The sequence below is a fragment of the Zootoca vivipara genome, chromosome 3 (assembly GCF_965207765.1).
Source record: "Zootoca vivipara chromosome 3, rZooViv2.hap1.1, whole genome shotgun sequence".
In the NCBI taxonomy this organism is placed as follows: Eukaryota; Metazoa; Chordata; class Lepidosauria; order Squamata; family Lacertidae; genus Zootoca; species Zootoca vivipara.
In genome coordinates this window covers 63,794,195-63,810,565 of record NC_142586.1, presented here as the reverse complement: position 1 = coordinate 63,810,565, position 16,371 = coordinate 63,794,195, and the positions used below count along the sequence as shown (strand labels likewise).

Sequence of the window (16,371 nt, the reverse complement as noted above, 5' to 3'; positions counted from 1 at the left end):
ATTGAACCAGTGACCTTCTGCATGCAAAGCAGATGCTGTACCACTGAGCTGCAGTTCTTCCATATCTTCCCACTGGGCCAGACAGCAAAAGGCCCTGAACCACTCAGAAAAGCTATGCTGGATGACACCGTGGACATGCAATGGTAGTGGAGAAAAACTGCTTCTTCGCCATCTTCACACCACAGGGTAGGTTCAATAATGTTTCTTATGTTTCATTGGACTTGCCATAAATGGCATTTTAAGCTAGTTAGCAGTCACATAAACATAGCCACTTTTCTTCAATAAATGTACCGGATGATCTAGCAATAACTTCCCCTGAATTCCGTATTGATTTTTATCAGCATGCCTTCCCCCAAACACTCAGCCACCAGGGTCATATTACTTCAGCAAACATCCAGTTGAATGGCCCATTCCCTCCCAGAACCAGTGTCATAGAATCACCTGGCAGGTGGAAGAAATGTTGGATTTTGACCAAGCAGTCACTCCCCTGATTCATATGAGAAAATGACCTCCTGCAGACAGTTCTCTCTCAACACCAGGGAAAATAAAAAAATTCCTTCAGTAGCACCTTAAAGATATCATCTATCTATATTACAATACACTTGCACACTTCTTCAGAAGCTCATACCAAAATATAAACTTAGTTGGTCTTTAAGGTGCTACTGAAGGAATTTTTTTATTTTGCTTCGACTCAGACCAACACGGCTACCTACCTATAACTAACACCAGGGAAGTCATTTAAAAAGCAACATGTCCTAAATATGTGTTTCTCACAGTAGGTGGTTTTGAAACTGGGGCCAAGGTTAGCTGGAAGGAGCCTGCATAACATGACCTATAAAGCAAATTAGCTAAGAGGCAATATGTGCAGGAAAGATCAGTTCTAAAGAAAGAAAGAAAGAAAGAAAGAAAGAAAGAAAGAAAGAAAGAAAGAAAGAAAGAAAGAAAAAAGAAAGATAGAAAGAAAGAAAGAAAGAAAGAAAGAAAGAAAGAAAGAAAGAAAGAAAGAAAGAAAGAAAGAAAGGCTTCCAGGGAGACATATTAGATTAAGCTATCAGAATTATTAAATGCAGAAGTTGAATTTATTTTCCAGTTGCTCCCATTTATGCTATCACATCAACCATGTACATAGCACATTTTTAATGTGTGCAAATTAGAAAGCAAACAACAAGGGCTGTTCAGAATAATGCAGGTTATTGGTCTGCACCAAAAACAACTCCATCCAAATAAATGTTAGTCTTTTAAGGTGCTACAAAGCTCTTTTGTGCATTTGCTGTAACAGGACTACTATGACTACATCTCTGGAGCCAAATTAACCAAACTGCATCATCTTGTAGATCCTAAGAAATGCACTGGATTTCTTTTCAAGCTTTGCTCCTAAAATTAGCTGAGGTGGTTTGTCAGCAACTCTTCAATCTCATATTAAATACTGTATATTGTTTCATTTCCCCATTTCCCAACTTCTGGGCAGTTCCTGGAGAGCTTTACATAGTCAGTTTCCTTTAGAATAGGGATGGGGAACCTGTGGTTCTCCAGATGCTCCACAGCCAGCATCACCAGCTGTGAGGTATGGTGAAAGTTGTAGTCCAGCAACATCTGGAGAGCCACAGGTTCCCCATCCCTAATTTAAAGGCCCAACTCCTTAAGATTCTTGGTTTAGTAATGTGTACAACTTTTACATTACTGTACTAGAGGGACCCAGGTGGCGCTGTGGGATAAACCACAGAGTCTAGGGCTTGCTGATCAGAAGGTCGGCGGTTCGAATCCCTGCAACGGGGTGAGCTCCCGTTGCTCGGTCCCAGCTCCTGCCAACCTAGCAGTTCGAAAGCACGTCAAAGTGCAAGTAGATAAATAGGTACCACTACAGCGGGAAGGTAAACGGTGTTTCCGTGCGCTGCTCTGGTTCGCCAGAAGCAGCTTTGTCATGCTGGCCACATGACTCAGAAGCTGTCTGCGGACAAACGCCGGCTCCCTCGGCCTATAGAGCGAGATGAGCGCCGCAACCCCAGAGTCGGACACGACTGGACCTGATGGTCAGGGCCCCCTTTACCCTTTACCTTTACTAGGAATAGCAGGTTGTAGGTATAGAAGCAGTCATGCAGCAAGCAGTGCTAATCTCAACTCCCAAGCACCCCATGAAACCTTAGCCACTTTTCTCAGCTAGCTTTGAAACTCAAAACTGACTCCTTTTCCTCTGGGCAAATGTAAAAGTTATCCTTTGGGGTTCCTGGCAGTGCTCTGCAAGTACAGTATAATCAGTCAAAAAACCTTGAGCAGCAGTGGTCAGTTACATGAGCTATTCTGATGACTGGAAATGGTCAAGCTTACTGAAAGACTTACTCATGCATCAGAAGATGTTTATTATAATATGATGATTGCACCAGCATATTGGAACATGAATGCTGTTGCATTTGGGGCTCTCTCTCTCTAGCTACCCTTGTGCACATACTGTGAATAGAAGCCATTACTTTTTGTTTGTCGAGCTTCAAAGCATCTCGTATCACGTCCCCAGATACCAGCTCCGCTTCCAGACACAGCAATTGATCGTGAAGTGTCTCAGATTTGTTTTCTGCTTTTCTGGTCCTCTGCAAAACTTCCTGGTGTGATACAGCCTGAGTCTCCAGTGCCTCAGTCAGTTTAGCTATTTGGTTTTCAAGCTGGGGTACCATCTAAGGGGGTGGGAGGAGAAAGGCAAACTAAAGTCAGAGGCTGAGCTTGAAACTAAACTGTGGTTCAAGAAAGACATTGCCAAACTTTCAGAAATAGACTACACAACAAATAAGCAAACGACAACTTGCATTTTAACACTGTATTCGAATAAATAACAAATAGCTATTTCAAGCCTGAGATTGTTTGCCAACCAGCTCTTAATTATGTATTTGATTACTTGATTGTATTGTAATATAGATAGATGATATCTTATATTGCCAGTCAACCATCACTGAACCATCACTGGAATCTGCAGTCCATGTGAGGCTTATGGATTGGATGTGCTGATTCAGTGTGCCAGGCACTTGCAAAACCTAACTAATGGGGATCTGTCTACATGGACTTCTCCAAATCAGAAGTCCTTCTCAGAAACAAAAGGCTGGGGTGGGGTGGGGTGCGGGATGAGAGACAGATAGAAGACTAACAGGCTTTGGACCACAGTTTGTGGCAGGCAAGCTGGACAATGAACTAGGTTTCAAATTGGACAGACAGCCAGAGAAAATAAAACAAAGGCTGGTCTGACAACAAAATCCCATTCCATCATTGGCAGGCAGACCTGGGCTAGTAGACCACATAACAATAAAATATGACAGGCTATGGTGTGAGAAGACAGTAAGACCATACTCTAGCCAAATACCCAGGAACAAGGGTGTGGTCTATTAAATAGTAGAACTTGAAAGCAGCTGAGGCATGAGGCAAGCAATAAATTGACTTCTGGAACGAACTACTTAGTATATTTTAAAAACATATTTGACATTAAGACAGGGATGCTTTTAAGACAGACATTTTACGCCAACTTAAAACAAAAAAAATCTAAAACAAGAGTAGCCAAAGCCAAAAAAACAGACTAAACCCTATTATGTAAGCCCATATAAATGATTAAAATGTGTTTTAACCATTAGACTCTTCTAATTAAGAGTATTAGAGTCCACTCACCACATTAATAAGATGGTTTAAATTTAATTGTACTTCTCTGTAGTGGTTTAGGTATTTATTTGTACAGTTTTAGCTCCATTCTCAAAATATTGTTAAATTGTATTCCTGATTAGCAGGTGTAATCCTCGTGTTTGCAAGCTGGCCTGATTTTGCAAGCATTTATGCGCACAACTTTTCCACTGCCCGCTTCAGCACTTAAAGATTGCAACATTTCAAATACAAACGAGTTGTGTTACCCGAGACTGAGGCACACAGGGTAAAGGTTGTATATAAATACTATGAAATGCAAACAGCAACAAAGAGATGCAAACAAGTGAGCCGCACAGTTGAAAACATCAAGCCAAGCAATAATAAGGCACAAAACAAGCCAGCTGTTCCTAATGGAAAGATGGGGAAAAACCTGACAATCTACCACCCAACCAGGGAATGAGTCCCCCCTCCTTTAGGGCCATTATATAAAGAGATAGGGCAATGGAGGAATCTGCTTCAAATAACAGCCTAAACAGGGGCACAAAGTAAAGGACAAAAGTCTCGTAGCAAATTTAGTTAAAGCAATTAAAAATTAATGCTGTAACTTTTTAGTTTTGGTCAACAGGACAGTAGGAAAAAAAGCCATATGCCAGCTTCCTGTGAGACTTAGTGAAGGCCGGAGATCAGGCAGGGTAATATCCTTGCAGCTTCCCATTGGCTCTCTGACTGTAGCCTAATGTAGCAAAATGCTTATTGAATTTTTCTTTGGTGGGGAATGATGAGAGAATTGAAGCTTTGAGGCTCATGCGAACAAAGTGATAGCAGCAGTGTGGTGTTATTTGTTCTCCACTTCCAGCACAATAATACAACCCGCCTAGGGTGCAGGCAGTATGAGATACCACAAGAAGATTATTATATCATTTTAACCTTCTCAAAAAGATAGAACCACATAGTTTCCAAAGCTTCCACACGCTAGATGACATTGCCACCATCATACACTAGATATTTTTTAATGTGGGCCCCAAAGCCTCACTTCTACCACCTCGCCTGTCTCAATGAGTTGTTGGAATATAGGCAAAAATATCAGATAACATAACATTTAACAGCGAACCCTAGAATTTCTGTGGGTTTAAAAATATATATTGTTTGAGCCTTGCGCCTAAACACTACATGCTAAGATTTGATTTTACACACACTCTTTTTTTGAAGAGGCCAGAAGATGATCGATCAAGTATAAGTGTATCTGCACTCCAGCCAAAAAACCTGATAGCACTTCCTTGGGAAAAACAAGTTTGGAGTATGCTCAAGTCTTTTCTGACACTGTTATCTCAGTTCCTGACCTTCAAATAGGAACTCTCCAGAGGCTGAAGTGCACTCTTCCTTATTGACAGACATCATTCTGGGGCAGTGTAAGCAGGACAAATCTGTACTATGTGCTTGTCTAAGGCTAACTTTTCTTCAGCAAATCCACTCAGTACTTTTCCATCTTTGCTTTCACTGAGAGTGGCCATTTCTATATGGACAAGTACGCACCTTACTTTCTGTGGTAGCCTCAAATGTTTCTGCCAAGCCCACTTGTACAGCATTTCATGAGCCATGGCTCAGCATCTTTCTGGAAAACCAAACCCAACAATCCCATCTCCATTCCCCAAAAAAGGGTGCTCTAACTTCCCAGCCACCTGCTACCACAAGTCCCAAAGTTTTATCTCTTTTATCAAAGCAATTCTTGCCATGAGGATATCACTGAAATTCTAAAAGATCTTTCCACTCAAGGGTAACATTTAGAAGCTACATGGAGAGTTATCCCCACCTCACCAGCAGCCACCAAGACATGGAGTAGGGATAGCACCGCCATTGCAAGAATAACATGCTCTACTCCAACCATCATCACTCCTGTCTCCAGGGGTTCATTCACCTGCTCTTTTTCCAATTTAAAATATAAGGGGTTCTCAAACTTTCTAGCCCCAGGACCCACTTGAGACAGTTGAAAGTACAAAATGATGGCCGGTGGAGGTAGAGTGGTGCGGTGGAGCAGGCTGTTCAAGCCAGCCAACCTTCAAGACACCTTGGTACTTCAACTAATTTGCCAGATTCCTCAGTGAACTCCCTACTGGTGCTTTTCACCATCAACTTGCCACTGGCGCTTTTCTTGGCCATAGATAGCTATGCACTGGTAACCTCCACCTAAGTCTAACACAATGTATAAGGCTACTCAGAAACTTCGGTTTGTATAAAGCAGGGGTATGGCCTGCAGGGCCTCCCCGTATAGCTTGCACCCCCCTCTGCAGTGTCAATGGAAGTGGTTTTCAAGCCAGAGAGAGAGAGAGTGAGAGTGAGAGAGAGAGAGAGAGAGAGAGAATTGATGGGTGTGTGTGCATGTATGAGGGGTGTGGTAGATGTGGACGACATCAACTTTAGACTCCTGGCCCACTGTGGACATGCAGTGTCCAACAGATATCCCAATATACAGCACCCCTGAGGAGTCGAAAAGCTTCTTCACGCTTAGTGCGAAAACATGGAAGCTAAGTTGTTTCCTGGATTGGCTGAATAAAACACCAGTCACAACTGGTGCTGATACTGTTATTTTAACTCAATGCATTTTCAACTGGAAACCACTCTGAAAGTCTTACAATAAGCAAATATTCACTTTGGGTGCTGCACCACATGATATACTACTCAGATGTAAGTTTCATTAATTTCAGTGACTCTTTCTCTCAAGTAAGTGGGTATACATTGCAGTGCAAGGCTGAAGTCAATGGGATTTACTTCTGAGTAGGATTCTGCTGTGACAGCTATAGAGATTAATTAATATGGAGACCCATAATAAATTAAAAAATAAGTCACAGGAGGAGCAGGTGGCGCTGTGGAGGAAGCAGGTGGCGCTGTGGATTAAACCACAGAGCCTGGGGCTTGCTGATCAGAAGGTCGGTGGTTCGAATCCCTGCGTCGGGGTGAGCTCCCGTTGCTCAGTCCCAGCTCCTGCCAACCTAGCAGTTCGAAAGCATGTCAAAGTGCAAGTAGATAAATAGGTACCACTACAGCGGGAAGGTAAACAGCGTTTCCATGTGCTGCTCTGGTTCGCCAGAAGCAGCTTAGTCATGCTGGCCACATGACCCGGAAGCTGTACTCCAGCTCCCTTGGCCAATAATGCGAGATGAGCGCCGCAACCCCAGAGTAGGTCACAACTGGACCTAATGGTCAGGCTCCCTTTACCTTTACCTAGGATTCTGCTGTGACAGCTATAAAGATTAATTAATATGGAGACCCGTAATAAATTAAAAAATAAGTCACAGGAGGAGCAAAAGTTGTTGATAAAATTCAGTATTGCTATTACTGGTATTACTGGTATTGCCCACTGGCAATAAATTGAAATGAAAAGAAATTATATCATCAATATACACAGTTCTGCTCAGTCACTGAGTTCCAGTTCAGCGAAATTTTAACAATGAAAAGCAGCCTTGCACAATATACAGACAGACAGGCCTCCAAAAAGTGAAACTGATGATTTTTATTCCTAAAAACTCACCTGACAGACTTAAAATTTTATTCATAATTTGCCTGTTTCATTTAAAATGCCACACATGAAGCCTTCAAAGACAGGGAAGAGTGGACTCTGAAAGTTTTGTCAACAATTATGAAACCAATTCCCATCAGTAATGAAGAGACCAAACAATAAGATAATGATGAAAGAAGAAAACGATTGAGCATTGTGGTGGGATATGCTGTTGCAACTTGAAATCTGACAGGGTTCATATATTCTGCAAAAGCCTTGTGATCTGGCAAAGCTCTGAACATCTAATGCTGTAATTCATGCATGCACATACTTTCATCATGAGTTTATATATCAAAATTTCCATGCAACAGAAAGGCCAAAGGGCATAATTTTATGTGCATAGATTGTTTTCCACCAGAGGACTTTTCTTCATTCTACTACTACTACTATTTTTGAAGGCAGCCTCCATCCATGCCACTACTATTGAGTGCCTGTTCGCAGCTCTGCCTCTCCCTAGTTAGATTGTTCTTATTTAGATCATCTCCCCTGCAATGAAAAAGAGGAAGGGCTCTGTATTGTCAAGAAAAGTAGGATCTGTGCCATACACCCAGGCTGGCCAAATATGCTCAGGCTGGCCAAGTTGAAATGTTTAGGCAGCAGCTGACTATTGCCAAAAAATGCATTCTCTGTGGGCCTGTGGTCAGGGAAAGGATTGGATCGGCTTTAATTTAATTGGACCTGCTTCTGTTATGGGGCTCTGGGATTGTCTGCAAAGTACCCGTGCTTACTTTCTGGGATGATGAGGCAGATGCTGTGATGCTTAAACTCCAGAGTCGAAAGGCTTAGATTTGTTTGTTTCTTGTTGTTTTGCAAAGGGTCTATGCAGAACAAGTCAGCCAACACGTGCAAGGTTTCAATTCACACAGAAAATAAGCTACAGAAAATCAAGCACCTCAAGCAATCACAATAGACATCCACATACTGTTTTTTTGCTCTCCTCCATGCGAATAATTTCTCGAATTTTTTCTACAATGTCCTCCTCAGATCGACTGGCTATAATGCAGCTGCTCCCAAGTAGGGTGATGATTTGCTCTTTAAATGCATTGTGCAGACGCTTTTCAGCCCTGACCTCTTCCATGCTTGTTTTCAGGTTCTCTTCTTTCTCATGGCAACATTTCTTTAGGTGGCTCATTTCCTCCTGTGAGACTTCCCAAGCCCTTTGACATGCAGCCAGCCTCTCTTGGAGAGTTCTGATCTCCCTCTCGAGGCTCTGCTTAGCTGCCGTAGTGCTGCTCAGATCCTAAATAAAAGCCATAACAATCACATTGTAGCCCCAATTTTCCTTTTCTATATTAATGCACAAAGTTTGCAGATTCTGCATTCAGGGTAATCAACATGAAGTTTAGGAGTCATGTCCACTGTTCACCATACTTTCCCATTTGAACAACCATGATAGGACAATAAAGCACAGCACAAGCTAGGAGGGAATATTTGGGGATGCTGACCTGGGCTTGCTTGTCCTACTCTATGCCATTCATAGAAGTCTAGATTACATAATCATCATCATAATAAAGAGAAAATATTAATATATTTCATAAAACGATGTAGGCCCACCTATAAATCACTAGATGACACCTACTTTTAATACCTTTAAGATTCCTGCATACTTATGAGGATTCTCTGCCCCATCACAAACTCTCCATATCAGCTCAGAATGGCCTTCTGTACACAAATGATGCTTTGGAGAGGCATTGTTGCGGTAGAGAGTCTAAATAAAATTTAAGTGCCCACACGTGCACACACAGTGCTTGGTTCTCATTCATACAATGTGCTTCCAAAACTCACCGCCTCAGAGAAAAAAATACTGGCAAAGCAAAATTTTGGTGATATTTAATGAAAAGCTGTGGGAGTTTGGCAATAAAAACATTAGATGCTTGTGGACACAGAAACAAACTGTTTAAATTAGGAGCAATCTATAAAAACAGCAGCGGCTATTAATACTACAAGTTTAATGCACCTTCTGATTAACAACTGGGAATAGGAAATACTTTTATTCTATGCAAAGTGCAAGAATTAGACAACCAACTGAGTGCATGTGGAAAGCGTGTTCTGTTTTTTTTATGACTTATCTGGTTCTGGAAGCGAAATGGAAAGTGGAATGCTAGATTTGAAGGGTCAAGTTTATTTCCCTAATTATTCCAACTCTAAGAATAGATTCTTTTTAAGAAGAATGAGAAGTGTTAAGTGCATGCTTCTCACCACTAAAACCTACTCTAATTGGAGACGTCACATTCAACAAAATCTGCCTTTGTATATTTTGGCAACCTTCCATTTAATTTAATTTTCCTGCTACTTTTCTTAAAAGATCTTGGTGGGGAGGAATCTGTTCTAGTGCCAAGAATTAAATTACTGATATTACAGAAAATTGAGGAAACAATTTCAGATTGCAATATTATTTCAACAAATGCACTCTTTCCTCATCGCAGGTGCAGCACAACATCGTTTAGAAACAAAGAGAAACAAATGGACAGATTCTTCCAACCACTCCTGTGAGTAACAGAAAATGCATGTTGCTTCATATGAAAGGCCCAGAAAGCAGCCATGTCCCTCACACATGTTGGCACATGTGGGGCAGAGACTTTTTCCTATATGTAAAGCTCATGCAGAAAAGAAAGTTATAATCTGTGATGCACTCTTTCATATTGGGGCAATGAAGGACAAAATGAAGGGGAAATTACAAGATATTGGTTATGATACAGCTTAATTTGAAATCTCTAAAGAAAAACAGAACGATTACAAGTGGCCATCCTGTATTTAATGAGAGAAAAACAAACATTCCAGATTACACTCGTTTCATTCTTTGATGAAGAACTGCAGACAGTTCTTGGCACTGTAATTCAAAGAGTATACCAGAGAGGAAAGAATTCAAAGAGAAGAACAGCTGATAAGAAGCCTGAAAGAAACATCATATGAGGAAGGACTGGAGGAGCTTGGTATGTCTATCCTAGAGAAAAGCAAGATTTTCAAACATTTTGTAAAAGATGCAAGAAAGGAAGCAACAAAAAACTTTCTCAGAACCGTGGAAGTGGGGAGGTTTAAGAGGGGACGACAAGCAAAAGCAGTGAAAGGGAAAACTGATTTAGATCAAACAATTAGGAAACGTTTCCCAACTATAGAAGGAAGTTAACAGAAAGCTGCGGCATTTTCTGATTTTACAGGAGACTAGAGAGGCAGACATCCATTGCAGGAGAAAGAATCAAAATGGGGAACCCAGAGTCCCTTCTGCATTTTGTGGGTAGTGTCCAATGGCTTCCATCCACTGCCGAATGTGTCAGTGCAATCAGCAAAGGGGAATTTTTCAGTTAGTCCCTCCTCTCTGCAGACCCCTGTGTTCCTAGCAGATGTAGGGGAGGCACAGGGGGGCTTCAAAAGAAACAACCATTTGCCAAAAATTGCCTCCCACCCCAGTTCTGCTGATGAATTCCTTCTATCGCTGGAAGTTTTCTGCTGGATACTACCTTATGGTTTTCAGAGCTAATATCCATAATGCTCAAAAAGGCAAGGAAAGCAGAGATATCCCAGCATCCATGTTTACTGCACGCAGTGATAAACATACTGACAATAAAGTATACATGCTACTTTACAGGAAAGCACCTTACAGCAAAATTCACCAATTCTCAAAAAGTGACCCACACTTCCAAGTTATAATGTGATCTCCTACTTCAGAACAGCCTTCTAATCCTAGCCTATCCAGTGCTAATGAGTTTTCTTTTACTAATTTCAAACTTCAGTTAACTATTTTTGTAGTACCCGTTATTAATTATAACTCAGACAGCAGCCTTTGCCGAACAAGCAATATGCTGATTTGTTTGTGGCACAGCTTTTCTGCTTGTGACATGAATTAATTATCCACAGTTAAGTGCATCTAGCACAGTAAACACACAGTACACAGCTCACAGGATCCAGTAGCTTAACAGTGAACCTGAAAGAGCAGAAACACTCTGGTCCTTCTTGACTTTACTTCCAAACTAGAAAACTATTGTTACTGCAAACCACGTCTCTTTAGGTGGGAGTAGCAATTGGTTAATGATTCTTGTGACAAAGTGTATACAGAAATTATGGACAGTGTAAAAGAACCATTGTATTACACCACACTTATCATTATTATCTTCATTTGAAGATGTAATTGTGGGCATCAAACCTAAAGAATTTCTGGTCTTTTTGCTAATGGCTATGCAGCTTTCAATCGCTCAAAAATGGTAAATTTTGGCCTTTCATTGTAGTACAAGAATGTATGGGAAATGGCCATTTCGGGGGGGGGGGGGAATAGCAAATAATTTAAGAGATACAAACTAAGGCAAAGAGCAAATTCAGGCTTTTTATGTGACTTAGTGGAATTTCATAAATTATATGAACAATGCCATTTTGTAACGTCAAATGTCACTTTGCTTTTACAGATATACCTGCTTAATTTCTTCCATCTCCATCTCACATATTTCCCTTCTAACATGGAATATGCCACATGAGATTTAATATTGCCTCCCCATGAATGTTATTACACTTCCATGTTTGTTTAGCCCAGGCATCCCCAAACTGCGGCCCTCCAGATGTTTTGGCCTACAACTCCCATGATCCCTAGCTAACAGGACCAGTGGTCAGCGAAGATGGGAATTGTAGTCCAAAACATCTGGAGGGCTGAAGTTTGGGGGTGCCTGGTTTAGCCTGTATTTATATTTATGTATAATAAAAATGATACAAACTTTTTAAAAACACAGAGAATGGGGCAGGACTGGCCTTGCTGCTGTTTTGACTGTTATAATGGTTTTCTTGATTTTTTAAATAGTTTTTCAAATTGTTCTTACCTGCCCCAAAATCATGTATGATGAAGGGTGGGATCTTACAGGTGAGTGGCTTGAATGCAAGTGTTCAAAACAACTGATATATTAAGATCTGATCATGTTCCCAATATCTCATGAAATAAAATAAAATGTTAATATTTGACAGATAAGTCACTGCCGTATTCTCCATTGTGGTTTTGGCAAGCAGTCTATGCTTACAAAACAGACTGTACTTCCTTTACAACAATTCCTAAGTGCACCACAGTTCCTGTAAACATGTGTGACATCTATGCTGAACATTTTTAAAGGGCTTGAATTGAGTGACACAACTGCACAAGAGATCTGGGAAGTTCCATGAACACTAACCCTGAAAGCAGTATTCTTACTTCAATCCAAATCATTTATCAAATGTGTTCCATGATTTCATAAGTCGTATGACTGACTACATCCTTAATAAAAAACATATTTGTTCCTCTAAGTACTATCACCAACAGTATAGAAGTTTCGGGACTGTGTTGAGTTCAGCTGAGATGTGATCTGATGCGTGCCGTGTCTTTTGACAGAATCTATGTTTTCTGGAAAGCCAATATCCCACAAAGGTCCTGTTGTTATGCAAGTTAAATGTGACTGAGTTCCATTGTTTACCATAAAAGTTTTAATACAAAACATACGTTTAACTTTATATTTTGATGTACCCCTGAAGTGTTTTCAACAAGATTCATGTGACATGTTTATTGTTCCTTTAAAAAAAGCATTAACTCATTTAATGATGCATTTTAAAAGCATTTACCCATTTAAGATCTATTAGATAAATCAGCCGTTAATTTAAGCCAGATCAGCTGAGTGACTCATGATCTTTTCTTTTTGCTCACCTTCTCATATCTAATACTTGCCTGAACATCTGTTTCAGTAACTCTTGAACTCTTCCTGCACTGAGAACCACTACAACTTTGTGCGGACAACCACATATGATTACCTTATTACCATTACATGACAGGTTGCTTGAATGGCTTCTGAATTGTGTGTGTGTGTGTGTGTGTGTGTGTGCTTACTTCAGTGTAACAGCTGCCCCTGATTACAGTTGCTTGTTTAGCAGAAGAATTTAGAAACTTATCAATTTTAAAATGTCATCTGAAAATTGGCAGCTCCTTCACAGTAGCCGCAAAGAATCAGGGTCCCTGCAGTTGGTATATGCTAAAAAAAGAGAGAAATGTCTGTGTCCTTAAGTGCAAAGTTTAAAAAACAAAACAAATGGTCAGTGTGTGGGGGGTCTGATTGGAACCCAAGTATGGAAAGTAGGGAAGCTTCAACTCATTTTCTCCTGCTATGTTCCTGATCTTAATTTGGATCGAGAACAAGGGTTAAAGAGTTAAAGCCCCTCTAGGATTCCAACTTTCCTAAGGAAAAAACTCCCATTCACATCAATGAGACTTTTCCTCCCCACATGGAAATCAGGCATGGGGCTCCAAGTTCAGATAGGGACCATTGTGAAGTGCAAAAGGTTAAAGCCCCATATGGCAATTTGTCTATTAAAAATGCTTGCACTTGTCTAGTTTGATTCTGAGAAAACATTTTGTCACATATACTTCTCTCTCCATCCCCAAACACACTTGTGACAAGTGACCACCTAGCTCTCTTCAAAGTAAAGACTCGATGCCCCATGACAGAAAAATGAAAAAGACTTACATTACTTAACTTTTCCATGTCTTGACAGCAGGATGCTGCCTGCTTCTGTTCTTTGCTCAGTTCTGATACGAGCCTCATGATGGTTTCTCTATTTGCTTTTGACTCCATGTCATGAACATTCGTGGTCTCTTGGAGTGTGGCAATCTGTCTTTTTAGTACTTTATTTTCTTCATGCATGTCACTGATCTGGAAGCATGGAAGCTAGTTAAAAGTTAATACTCTTACCTCCCCCTCCCTGCTTTATGCACATTTAAATACTCTTGCTTATCAAATTATAATTATTTTCTTTTAAACTAAAGCCATGATCCAATCACAGTTAAACTATTTCAAGTAATACAAATGCTTTCTGCCATAACCTAAACAACCTTACAGCTCTGCGCTATTGCTATTTCGTGGGTCTCACAACATAGATATTTATGCATTGCTGGGTCACATCTCACACATCCTAAAGAATAACCATTTCTGGATAAGTATGAAGCATTGCTTATGCTATATCCACCCACTGGCTTTACTACCATAATTACATCCCTTTTCAAGGTTAACAGTTTCTCTACCTCTCGGGCATCGAGCTGCAAAGCAAGGATGAATGTGTGGTGGTGGTGGTGAATATGGAAGAACCTGTCTTATGTCCAGAAACATTGCAAGGAGCTTGCTTAGGGCCAACCACCTATAAAATGCTAGCTTGTGCTCCACGACATTGCTCCAGCCTTAGGCCTTTTGCTGTTTTCATTATTACCATACTTATTAACCACTGGAAAACCTTTACTGCTGGCTTGTTTTGGGGGGACAGGATTTAGCTATCAGATTTATATTCCCTTGGAAATGTGCTTAGCTAGACCGATAAATATGGCAGAATATAGGATAGGTTTTATTTGAATGTTTATGATTGTTTATTTGTATATTTTTTGGTTGTTGTGTATTTTTTGTTGGAGTTTTAGTTGACTGTTTTGTTTTATAATTATTTTAAATTCAATAAAGGTCATACATGAATTTCAAAAAAAAAAGGAAATGTGCTTAGCGGGCTATAGTGGGTTCCTTGTGAATGCCTGGGAAAAGGAAGAGCTATCGTTAGGGTAATAAGGGGTATGTAGTAGAATGGTGGCAGAAGGTGGACACACCAGGAAGATGCAGCTGGTTCTTCTAGTCAATCATTCAGTTTCAAGAACACTCTGTGGTCCCACAAATCACAGAGATGCTGCTTTCAAATGTCAGATCAGTTAAAGGGTAAAACAGCAGCTATTTGTGATTTAATACGAGAAGAACATGCCAACCTGGCACGTAAAACAGAAACGTGGGTAGATGGAGGGGAACAATTGAGAAGCTCTTCTTGATGTGTCCACTAGCTTTCCAGATGCAACCTCAACCTCAAAGCGGGACGGAGGGGTTGCTATTGTCATTAAGGATTCCATCTCCCTTCCCAGATATTCCTTTCAGCCATCTGCCCATTTAAAATGCCTGTACCTAATGCTGGGCTCTTGAGACAGGACTGGGATTCTCTAAGGGATTTTCTGAACTGGGCCTGTGGCCCTGGATGAGGAAATGAGCTTGACCTTCCAATATGAATCTGGATCCATGCCTGCATTTTTTTTTCAGAACCATGTCCTTTCTTGCAAATTATGCTTTCCTGCTCTGGCACGTCCATTGTTGAATATTTGTGGTTTCAGACTTTCTCCTCCTCAAAACCCCTACGACGCTATGTATGTCACACTTTCTCACTAGACTCTTCAATCATCTGTACATGACATGGTAAAAAATGGGAACTCTGGGTTTGGTGTGATATACATACAAATGTGGCTATGTCTCATATAATTATATAAAACATAAACCTTTGAGAGCAGCATTTCCTGTGGCTCTTCTTTCTCTATTATGCTCATGTCAAAGAAATGCCAAAGGTGTGCAATGAATTCATTATGCACCCTGCTGGCCTTAGAGGCTTGGGTCTTGCTCTCTTCAGACTCATTCACATAGGTTCTAAAAGGATATAAAACAAAAAAACAAACAGCTTATATGACGGACACAAACCAAAGAACATTTTTACATCAACACAGTGGAAACTTCAGCTGGTACAGAATTCAGCAGCCAGGCTGCTCTCTGCGACAAGACAGTATGAGCATACTGCACTGATCCTAGCCCAACTGCACTGGCTGCTCATTAGTTTCTGGCTTTGACAGCTCAGGACCTCAAGGCATAGCTGCCAAGTTTTCCCTTTTCTCGCGAGGAAGCCTATTCAGCATAAGGGGAAATCCCTTAAAAAAAGGGATAACTTGGCAGCTATGCCTCAAGGACCGCCTCTCTCCAAAGGAACAAACCTGGACCCTGTGTTAATCATCTAAGGCCCTTCTTTATGTGCCCACTCCATAAGAGGCCTGGAGGGTGGCAACATGAGAACGGGCCTTTTCTGTAGTGGCTCCCTGCTTGTGGAATGCTCTCTTCAGGGAGTCTTGCCTGCCACCTTCATTAGATATATTTAGGCACTTGCAAAAAACATTCCTCTTCCCCAGGCCTCTGACTAATCCATGGCCTTTTAAACTGAGGGGAGAGTGTAATGTTTTGTTTGTTATTATGTGTTTTTATACTGTAAACCCCCTATGATCCTTGGATGACAGGCGGTTTAGACATTTATAAATAAATAAAAATAATAAAAATAGTGCTTGCCCTGATGTTTTGTTATTCTTCAGCAACTGGACACATGTAGGTTCATCAGTAGCAACAGCAGAATAGTCAGTCTGCAGTTAATAAAGG

The 16,371-nt window shown here is 40.8% G+C and overlaps 1 protein-coding gene across 4 annotated transcripts in view; it reads right to left on the bottom strand.

The window, feature by feature from the left end:
- Nucleotides 1-16,371, bottom strand: part of LOC118082005 (damage-control phosphatase 1) — a 55,937-nt gene that overhangs the window by 11,415 nt on the left and 28,151 nt on the right. For all 4 annotated transcript variants that reach the window (XM_088666275.1, XM_035108746.3, XM_088666273.1 and 1 more), the window contains 4 exons: nucleotides 15,456-15,600; nucleotides 13,630-13,815; nucleotides 8,088-8,405; nucleotides 2,466-2,666 (listed from right to left, as the gene is read on the bottom strand). In XM_088666275.1, coding sequence (XP_088522401.1) covers nucleotides 2,466-2,666; nucleotides 8,088-8,405; nucleotides 13,630-13,815; nucleotides 15,456-15,600 — 850 coding nt within the window. The remainder of the gene's footprint in view (nucleotides 1-2,465; nucleotides 2,667-8,087; nucleotides 8,406-13,629; nucleotides 13,816-15,455; nucleotides 15,601-16,371) is intronic.